The sequence below is a fragment of the Mustela lutreola genome, chromosome 12, assembly GCF_030435805.1.
Source record: "Mustela lutreola isolate mMusLut2 chromosome 12, mMusLut2.pri, whole genome shotgun sequence".
Taxonomy (NCBI): domain Eukaryota; kingdom Metazoa; phylum Chordata; class Mammalia; order Carnivora; family Mustelidae; genus Mustela; species Mustela lutreola.
In genome coordinates this window covers 32,684,298-32,695,434 of record NC_081301.1, presented here as the reverse complement: position 1 = coordinate 32,695,434, position 11,137 = coordinate 32,684,298, and the positions used below count along the sequence as shown (strand labels likewise).

At 47.3% G+C, this 11,137-nt stretch overlaps 1 protein-coding gene across 2 annotated transcripts in view; it reads right to left on the bottom strand.

The window, feature by feature from the left end:
* Window positions 1–11,137, bottom strand: part of TRIM14 (tripartite motif containing 14) — a 28,142-nt gene that overhangs the window by 6,284 nt on the left and 10,721 nt on the right. For both annotated transcript variants that reach the window (XM_059142101.1, XM_059142100.1), the window contains exons 3-4: window positions 4,552–4,785; window positions 1,401–1,563 (exon numbers count right to left, since the gene is read on the bottom strand). In XM_059142101.1, the coding sequence (XP_058998084.1) occupies window positions 1,401–1,563; window positions 4,552–4,785 (397 nt within the window). The remainder of the gene's footprint in view (window positions 1–1,400; window positions 1,564–4,551; window positions 4,786–11,137) is intronic.

The following is an 11,137-nucleotide window of genomic DNA, read 5'->3' as shown; positions in this document are numbered from 1 at the left end:
GAGAAGGCCAAATCCAGGTCTCATTCCAGTGCGAGGGAGTTCAAGGGAAACCCAAGCCATGGCTCCTGTCTTCCACAGCTCCATCAGGTAAAAGAGGTGAGAGGTAGGCTCACCTGAGCTACCCACCAACGCACAGAAAAGAGAGGAATCCAGGGAGACATCATGGAGGAGGAAGCACCTCAGCGAGCCCTTAAAGGACGGGGAAGATTCAGACATCCAGAGAAAAGGACAGGAGGCTTTCCCAGCCAGAGGGTATGAGCAGGAGCACGGGTATTAAGGTACCCGCTCTGGCACAGGAACTGGGAAGCCATGGCAGGCGTCTGAGTGAAGGCAGACACGAACAGAACTTCCAAAGCTCTGTGGTGGGGAGTGGATGGGGCAGGGTGAGTGGAGGCAGAGGTCCTGCTTGGAGGCTCAAGCCTGAAGTGGGGCAGCAGGGACGCCAGAGCTCCTGGGGGAGGAACTATGGCAGCCGCAGTAGCAGTACCCAGGGCCTAACTTTACTAGGAGGCGACCGGAGTCAAGCAGCAGCGGACCGCAGGGAAGACGTATGTCCCCTTCTCAGAGATGCCGGCTCCGCATCCCCAGGAAAAAGCTCCTCCTCCTGGTCATCCTGTATTCTCCTCACCCTGCTGTATTTTTCATCAGAGCTCTTACCGCTGACTTGTTCAGTTACTACTGTCTGTCTTGCTCCCAGAACCCTGAGCACCACAAAGGCAAGACCTTTGTTTTTGTACTCTGCAGTGTGTAACAGAGATTTAGGGCTCCGTAGATGTCCTGGAGGAATCCTAAGAGCGGAGATAAATGAATGAAGAAAGGTATTTCTGAGCACCTACTTTGTGCTATGCCCTGCAGGGACCTTGGAGCAGGACTCAAGAGTGCTTCTTGCCCTTTGGGCTTTTATGACAGGCAGGGGGAGGCAAGTACAGAGTGTCCAGCTCAGGGACAGCCCCAGCCCGGAGACCAGCAGCGCAGGGAGTGGGAAGAGGCAGCGGGGCATCTGGCCAGCACAGCCAGCCCAGGGTGATGGGGCAAGGCTTCCCAGGTGAGCCCAGCTGGGCTGGCCCCGCAGGGATGGCTGGGACTTGGCCAGATGGGGTGGGGTGGGCAGATGGCTATTCTAGCTGGGAGCCCAGAGCGGGCGAAGGTAAGATGCAGCAGAATCCTGGGAGTGACTTGGGGACAGAAGTGGAGCAGGATGGCTAGGAAGGCAGGATGCCGTCTCCGAAGAGGAAGGAGGTGAAGTCTGAAGGATGGGTCGGGCCTAGGCCCAGGAGTCCTCCACCGCCCAGCCACTGGCCTTTGGGTGGAAGAGACGGGATTCAGGTCTTCACATTCGTCTCTGCGTTAAAGGGTAGCAGGGGAGCTGAGGACACAAGGTTGGTCACTCAGCAACTTACTCTCTTTAAGGCGAGTGTCCAGTGGCGTCTGTAACAAGCTCTGCATGGCGTCCACAAAGCCCTGGAAGAAGCTCTTGATGGGCTCGAAGGAGAGGGGTGTGGGGTAGCACACTTCTCCCAGGCTCGTCTGCTGCTGCATCTCCTGCTCGGCGGCCCGGTACTCCTGCGGGGGTGTGCAGGGCGTCAGTGTTGGTGCTGTCTCAGCTGCCACTGCTGCGCCCTCAGACAAACCCAGCCTGGAAGGGGCAGGCCCCCCCTTGCCCCGGCATCTGGGAGCAGCCCAGGCTGTGCCCCCGACTTCTGCCCCAGGACCAGAGTTGATTTCTCCCTCACTTCCATGTTCCTGGAGCTCTACTCTGTGCACGGCCTTAGGGACGGAGGAAGGAAGGAGACTGGCTGGCTGCACCTGCCACCAAGTTGCTCACCACCTTGCAGGGCGCCCTGAAGCTTTCCATACATTGCCACCGGGCTCTGCCTGACATCCAGGTGCACCAAAGGAATGATGGGCCAGTTTTCCAGGGGAAAGAGTCCCTTGGGCATGAGAAGCCAAAGACCCTGGAAGTTCAGCTGGAATGCCGACTGAGGGGGAGTGCCCCCCCCCCACCGTGGGGACCTGTCCTGTTTTCTGACTAGTCCCCCACTGTTACCTTCCCCACCAAACAATGATGAACTCCAGGCCTCACTCTTTAAATAGCCTTCCTGGGTTAAGTGTGGCTTTGCAAGGTAGAAGCTCCCTGGACCATCCTGGTATCCCCAGCTCTAGTATGTAACAAAGGGCCCGACATACAGTAGGTTCTCTGTAAATATTTATGATAGAATAAGGAAATCAAGCACACCTGCTTCTCACCTTTGCCAGCTTGGGGAACAGCTCCCTAGCCATCTGTATTTCAAGCCATAGCTGGGCATCATCTTGGATTCCCCTTACTTCCACGCACCAGTCCTGTCACAGGTCTCAGACCTGCCTGTCCCTTCCTCCTGATGCTTGTCAACTAGTCTTGGCCTCCAACGTCCACCCTCCACCCTGTCACCAGAGTGACTTTTTTTTTTTTAAGATTATTTATTTATCTGAAAGACAGAGATCACAAGTAGGCAGAGAGGCAGATAGAGAGGAGGAAGCAGGCTCCCTGCTGAGCAGAGAGCCCAATGCAGGGCTCAATCCCAGCACCCTGGGATCATGACCCGAGCCAAAGGCAGAGGCTTTAACCCACTGAGTCACCCAGGTACCCCCAGAGTGACTTTTCAAAAACATTAAACTGAGCAGGTCACTTCCCAATTCAGAATGCTCCCCTGGCTCCAAAATCTTTACAGGACAATTTAAACCACGGCCAGGTACATACAGCCCTCTGCTAACTAGGCCTGGCTTCCAGACCCAGTGGCAGCTCCCAAGGCCACTCCCTCCCTTCATACCCCCACCCTGCCTCCAGCCAGGCTAAACCCTAGCGGCCCTCCACAGCCTGCTGGACCCTCATTGCACATGATTCCTTTCTGCCTGGGATGTCCTCTGTCCCTCTGTATCTCCCTGGTGAGCCCCTCATGCTCCCATACCCAGCTCCACGGTCACCTCCCCTTAGAAGCCTTCCCTTAGTCCCTATGCAGAACTGGACACTTCTTAGACATACTTCTGCCAGCTTGCTGGGGCTGCACTGTAAATAGCTATTTCTGAGCATGCCTCCCCACCCTCAAGCTCCTAATGTCAAGCAGGGGCCTGGCGCAAACAGGTTACTCAGTATCGTACAGATCCGTATATATACGAGAGTGAGCAAGCAGAGGGAGGAATGGTAAATGATGAAAATCAGTAGTTCCAACACCAGAGAATAAAGAAAAAAGATGATCAAGCCATGAAACTCTATGATGCAAGAAAAATATTCTCCATCTTCCTCCAAAAGGAAGAGTCCCTTTGTATCAGATAGCCCTCCCAAGTACCGTCGCTTTTAAAGAAACAAATCTACACCTCTGTGCAGCTTGCCCCTCTTTATAATATCCAGGGTGCCTAAGAAAGCGACTCACCTAGAATTATTTTTTGTTAGGCTGAGTTGACCAAGGCCACGTACATGCACAAGCTTAGAAATATTTGTCGGGCACTGGCTTAACTGGTTAGCTACTGACCGATTTGTTTGTCAGCCTTATTTTCCAGCCAAAGCCTAATGTGTGATTAGACTCAGTGACACCGTTATCTCGTCCCACAAATCTGTAAAGCACCTAACAAAGGTTATCTAACAGGGCAGGCGTTTCCTTTACAGTGAGAAAACTTAAGCGAAGAAAACATCAGGGTAGGGAAGTAAGCTGGAAGCCAGAGTGAGCAGAGGAACAAAGCATATGCTGCCAGGTGTCTGCCGAGCCATGTGAAACCTGTGTAGCTCCGAGAGTTCCAGAAGCCAGGGCAAAGAAGGAACCAGGGAAGGGCCATGTGAGCAGGAAAGCAGTCCCAGAGCATGGGGCTGCACAGCGGTACTGACACCGGAGGGGGGTTTCTCCTGTGGTTCCTTGGGAACAGGAGCACCACACTTAACAACATATGTTCACTAATAGAGCAACACATCTCGGGGGCTATTTCCTAGACTCTCCCTCCGTGTAAGGTGATAGCCTCCAACAGATCCCAGTGGCCAAGGAGTACCATCCTTCTCTGCCCTTTGAGCAAGCTGAGTCACCTCTTGGGGCCTGCTCAGTAGACGGAAGGACACCTGCCTTTCCAGGAGGGGGTCTCGAGTGAGACTTAGCAGGCAGAGGGCCAGGTGGCTGTGCTCTGGACTCAGGCCGACCTGGCTTCTGATCACAGCTCTGCTGCCTCTCAGCTGTGTGACCTTGGGCGAGTCACTTCACCCTCCCTGGGCCTCAACTGCTCATTCATACAATGGGGTGAGAATAGCCACTTTGCTGCGTTTTAGGAAGTATCAGAACTAAGATACAGAAAGTGCTTGGAACACAGAGGGCCCCGGCCCCCAAAACAGTGGCTGTAAATATGATGTCATTAGTCCAAGAAGGATCTGCCCTTCCTAACAATGCCTATTTCCTTACCACTTGTGTGGGGGCAAGAAAGCCTGCAGGCTGGCCAGGCAATTCTTTGTGTATTCACTCAGTGTAAACTCTGTGTTCGATGCCCCAGTAACCAAGGCGAAGTGCAGGGGAGGAGGGGGCAGGGGCCCAGCATTACCTGCAGCAGCTGTATGGGGTCGGGCTCCTGGCTGATCCTCCAGACCCTGGTGGAGAGGCTGTGCATGCCATCTATTTGCTCTTTGCAAGATTCGATATGCTCCCTGTATGCCTGGAGGGTGAGCTGCGTGTTTTTATCGATAAATTTCTTGGCCAGCGCTTCCTCTTCGTCAAGTAGCAGTCTCAGTTCAGTGAATTTTCCCGTCAGCCAGGTTTTACTTGACTCTGCATGAGCCTGAAAAGAAACCAGTTGCAAATGATATCACTGCCAACCAGGAAATCTGGAATAATCAACATAAAATGATTATAACCTCTAAAAAGTGAGTTCAGCAATGTCCCCGGGCAAGCCTAAGACCAGCTCATAAAAACTCCAGCTTTCCCAAGTACCACCACCTATAAACAACTGGAAAATGCATGCAGAAATAAGGGTAGTGGGGAAAATAGCAAGATACATAAAATAAACTAGCAAAAACTGTAATGAACTACATAAAGCATAAAATTGTACTAAAAGACATAAAAAAAAAAAAAAAAGACCTGAATGTGTGGAAGAAAAGACCACATTCCTGGCTAGAAAGATTCATTATAGTCTAAAAATTCATTGCAATCCCAGCCTTAGCATGTGGATTAGACAAATGGCAAATTATGGTGGCAAAGAATAAGCCCAAGAAAAGCCACAAATTGCTTTAAAAGGATCAATGAAGGATGACCTGTCTTATTAAATATGAAAACAAACTGTAAAGCTACAGGATTTAAAACCACATGACTCAGACAAAGACAAAGATCAAGAGCACAAAAGAATTCAGAAATGAACTCTGTGTATGTGTGTGTGTGAGAGAGAGAGAGGGAGAGAGAGGTAATGGTCACATTTCAAATTACAGGGAAGAAAGAGTGAACTATTCCATTAATAGTGTTGGTACAACATGCAATTAACCATGTATTTGCAAAAAAAATTCATTAGATCCTCATACCATATATAAAAATAAATGCAAACAGAAGCCCACCTAGGAAGTAGTGTAGTCAAAAAATGAGACTTTGTGTCTGATCACTCTAAATTTAACTTATAAATCCAATTTAGAAGACGTAAGGAGAACGGAGAAACACAGTAACCATCAACTTGAGATACACGCCAACCAAATGCATTTTGAAAACTTTATTTCACTTCTAATTCAAAGAAAACATGACATTTACAACGCAGTTGAAAATGTGACCACTGGTTGGATGTTGAAGGATAAAAGGGAACTGTTATGAATTTTCACAGGTGTGATGATGACAACATGGCTGGGCATGTAAAAAAAAGCATCTTGTGGAAACAACACGCTAAACTTTTACCGTTAAAACTGCATTCTGGGATTTGCTTCTAAATATATGGGTATGCTTGAGGTTTTCTACAATAAAGGTAAACAGAAAAGAAATTCCACAGAGATTAAGGCACTATACATTAAAAAAAAAAAAAAAAAACTGTCACAATGAAATACAAAACAACTTTATTTCTAAAAATTTGAAACCTCTGTAAGAGGAGCCTAAAACTCAGAGAGCTACAAGGTAGCCACAGCAGGTCTGATTGTATAAAAAAAATGGAACTCTTAAGAGGGAAGGTTCTGTAGACAATGGCTCCAACAAGCTACATGGGTTTATCATCCATCACATGGAGAAAAAAAAAAAATCACTCAATTTAAAATGGACTAAATGCTTATAAGTGCCCGTAGCTGGACAAAGGGATATCCGGCCTCTCAGGCAGTCCAGGAAGTGGGCAGTGAAAATACTTGATGGCCATCAGCCTGGAGGAATTTTAACTGACTGATAATAGCAGAGCCTGGAATGGGGTGGAGTACACTTAGCCACATTGGGTCAGCATTCTTAGGGGACAATATGATATCAAAATTTTGACTGCAACCATCCTTTGATGCAGCAATTCCCCTTGCAAGCATTGATCTCTGAAAACGTTTTCACACGTGCACAAACATCTGTGTACCAAGACACTCACCACTGTTGGTGGTGAAGGTGGGCAAGATTTTTGATATGGGAAGTATATATATATGTTTACTATATATATTATGTGGCTTTCATACAATGAAAGAACAGGCAGTGATTAAAAAGAAGGCAGAGTTCTTATACATGCTACACTGTGGGTGAACCGTTAGGTCATGTGGAGTGAAATAAGCCAGACGTAAAAGGACAAATACTGGATGATTTCCTATTATAAAATAACCCACAATAGGCCAGTTCACAGGGACAGGAAGTAGATGAGAGTCTGCCAGGGCCTGGCAGGAGGGGAGGTCATTGCTTAGTAGTTACGGAGTTTATATCTGAAGTAGTGGAAAATTTTTGGAAACAGTGGTTATGAGTGTAAATGCAGTTTACAGTGGTTATAACTGTAATGTACAGTTATACAGTGGTTGTGAGTGTAATACAGTGTTTTTGAGTATAAATGCAAAAACAGTGGTTATAACTGTAAATTCAGTTCGTCCCACTGAAGTGTACACCAAAAAATGGGCAAAATGGTTAACTTATGTTACGTACATTTTGCCACACACACACACACACACACACACACACACCAGTGGATCCAGGTGCCTGGGCATGGAAAACTCTCCAAGACACCACATGAAAAAGAGCAAGTTATAGAATAACAAATATAGGATGATCCTATTTCTGTAAAAGATAACTAAACAAAAATTATATATGGATACAGGTTTGCCCACTTTCTGAATGTCTGCTTTGGTCCTCTTTGCTTTTAAGAAAAACCTTTATTAGCATGGTAAGGGTTTTTGTCCAAAAAGCGAAAATCGTCTTCAGGTGTCCTCCAGTTAGAAAATGGCTATTAACCCAAGACTTTCCTTAAAGTGAAGTGGCTTAACTCAAACTTTGAAAAAACCAGGGATGCTCTTTCCTTTATGCCCTTTCTACCTACAGAAGGTTTCAGAGAACACTGCTTTTGGATAGCAGGGGTGGGGGGAGGCTGTCTATGCTTCTGTATGTTTGCAAGTGCATTTTTAAATTTTTTAAAGATTTTATTTATTTATTAGAGAGAACATACAAGCAGGGGGAGGGGCAGAGAGAAGCAGGCTCCCCACTGAGCAGGGAGCCTGATACAGTACTCCATCCTAGGAGAATGACCTGAGCCAAAGGAGGACGCTTAACCGAGGCACAACCCAGGCACCCATGCAGGTGCATTTAAATGTTTGTTAGTTCTACAAACAATCCTAGGATTTGTATGGAACCAGAAAAGACCCTGAATTGCTAAGGAAACGTTGAAAAAGAAAAAACTGGGGGCATCATGTTGCCTGACTTCAAGCTTTACTACAAAGCTGTGGTCACCAAGACAACATGGTACTGGCACTAAAACAGACACATAGACCAGTGGAACAGAGTACAGAGCCCAGAAATGGACCCACAACTCTATGGTCAAATAATCTTTGACAAAGCAGGAAAAAATATCCAGTGGAAAAAAGACAGTCTCTTCAATAAATGGTGCTGGCAAAATTGGACAGCTATGTGTAGAAGAATGAAACTCGACCATTCTCTTACAGCATACACAAAGATAAACTCGAAATGGATAAAAGACCTCAATGTGGGGCAGGAATCTATCAAAATCCTAGAGGAAAACATAGGCAGTAACCTCTTTGACATCAGCCATAGCAACTTTCAAGATATGTCTCCAGGGGTGCCTGGGTGGCTTAGTGGGTTAAGCCTCTGCCTTCAGCTCAGGTCATGATCTCAGGGTCCTGGGATCGAGCCCTGCATCGGGCTCTCTGCTCAGCGGGGAGCCTGCTGCCTCCTCTCTCTCTGCCTACTTGTGATCCCTCTCTCTCTGTCAAATAAATAAAATCTTAAAAAAAAAAAAAAAAAGACATGTCTCCAAAGGCAAAGGAAACAAAAGTGAAAATGGGACTTCTTTTGGGACTTGATCAAGATAAAAAGCTTCTGCACAGCAAATGAAATAGTCAACAAAACAAAGAGGGAACCCACGGAATGGGAGAAGATATTCACAAATGACACTACAAAGGGCTGATATCAAAGATCTATAAAGAACTCAAACTCAACACTCAAAAAAAGATAATCACTTGAAAAATGGGCAGAAGACATGAACAGACACATCTCCTAAGAAGACATACAAATGGCTAACAGACACGTGAAAAAATGTTTATCGTCACTAGCCATCAGGGAGATTCAAATCAAAACCACATTGAGATACCACCTTACACCAGTTAGAATGGCCAAAATTAACAGGACAGAAAACAAGTGTTGGAGAGGATGTGGAGAAAGGGGAACCCTCTTACACTGTTGGTGGGAATGCAAGTTGGTGCAGCCACTTTGGAAAACAGTATGGAGATTCCTTAAGAAATTAAAAATAGAGCTACCCTATAACACTGCAATTGTACTACTGTGTATTTACCCCAAAGATACAGATGTAGTGAAAAGAAGGGCCATCTGTATCCCAATGTTCATAGCAACAATGGCCACAGTCGCCAAACTGTGGAAAGAGCCAAGATGCCCTTCAGCAGACGAATGGATGAAGAAGATGTGGTTCATATATACAATGCAATATTATGCCTCCATCAGCAAGGATGAATACCCAACTTTGGTATCAACATGGACGGGACTGGAGGAGATTATGCTGAGTGAAGTAAGTCAAGCAGAGATAGTCAATTATCATATGGTTTCACTTACTTGTGGAGCATGAGGAATAACATGGAGGACATTAGGAGAAGGAAAGGAAAAGTGAATTGGGGGAATTCGGAGGGAGGGATGAAGCATGAGAGACTGGACTCTGAGACACAAACTGAGGGTTTTGGAGGGGGGATGGGGGGTTAGGTGAGCCTGGTGGTGGGTATTGTGGAGGACACATATTGCATGGAGCACTGGGTGTGGTGCTTAAACAATGAATCTTGGAACACTGAAAAAATAAAATAAAATAAATGCTCTAGTCATGTTTGGGAAAAATTACGGGCTTAGGGGGATGGTGAAGAGATACTCCCATTTTGTAGTTGCTAAAGTTCTATACTAGATTCTAACATACTATTGTGAACATTAAAAAAAAATGAACATGTGCTCATGTACTACTAGTACGATTAAAAAATAAAACAAAATCATTAAAAAAAAATAAAAGCAGGGTGGTGGGGATATGGACATTGGGGAGGGTATGTGCTATGGTGAGTGCTGTGAAATGTGTAAACCTGGCGATTCACAGACCTGTCCCCCTGGGGATAAAAATACATTACATGTTTATTTTTAAAATAAATAAATAAATAAAAGCAAAACACAGGTCAGCCTCTTTCTCCAGCCCAAACATCAGTCCACACAACAGAACAGCTCCTGGCACTTGTACAGGCTCCCCATAATGTCATGTTCTCTTTTTAGTGGGGCAGGAACACGAACTTTGGCATGATCTGTGGAGTGAGTTCCCCGAGTCAGTTTCCTATACAGCGCTCTGGGCTGTGGTTAGGTTCTGAGGCTAGCTGTTCCCAGCCACACGCAATATAGGTTAAGTTGGCTTTGGGCCGGCCTGGGAATTAGTCTACACTGACAACATGATTTCTACGGGTCAGGGAACACGGACACAAATTATGTCTCTCCTGAACGACCCAATGAAGCCAAGAAAATGGGTGCCCAACTCTAGATTGAAAGACACACTCTGGAGGCAACGTATGTAAATGGAGCACCTTTCTAGAAACCAAGAGAGCAAATACTCTCCTGACCAAGCAGTTTCCACAGCTCCACTTTGTGAAGAAGCATGGACAGAACAAGCTTAATGACACAACCCATCGCTGTACCTCTCCGTCCAGGAACAACCGTTTGGAAACATCCACAAGAAAACTTAAGGTGTAAGGAGATGAGGCTGATCGTGCAAACAGTTTAAAAGCATGAGAAAGAGAGCAAGAGAGAGAGAGAGAGAGAATGGGAGGGAGGGAAGAGATTCTGGCGATGAAACAAGGAAGTATGCCGTCTGGTTGTTTGGGCCACATTGATTCAAAGCGAAACGGGACCCCACACTGGAGTGGGCTGGGCCGGGTGAGGCCCTGAAGAGTCTAGCTGAAAAGCTGAGGGACTGGGGACAAAAGGAACTTAGGCAGCGGTGAAGTCCGGCATGGGAGAGTGGGGGATTTCATACCCAGAGTGCTGGCTGCTGTGTGACTCGTGTCGGCCCAGGGCCCTGCAGGCCTATCTGGGTCCTGTGGAGGGTAAGGGGCCTGTGAGGAGAATGGAGAGAGCTGTGTGGCTGATATCTCAGCACGACTCTGGACAGTGCTTCCACGGGTGCCGCTCCGGGGCCTCCCACTGCTCCCCACCCCTGCCCTCTCCCTGTTAGCTATGCTGTCACTGGTGACTCAGGCAGGTGGCCGTGGCCTGCGGAGGGAGGCAGAGGGGTGGCCTTATCCAGAGGCGGTGGTGGAGACTGGTGGCATCGCCCGTCAGCAGGAGCATGGCCTGGCTGAGTCCTCATCTTCCCATTCCCACCCTGGCAGAGGCTGCTTTCTGTCCCATAACTGGTCCCCAAGCTGCGGTTCAGTCCCTACAGCTCTGGTGGGTCACAGGGAAAGGCAGGAGTGGAGGCTGTTTATTTCCCTCCCTAGGGTGCCAGTGTA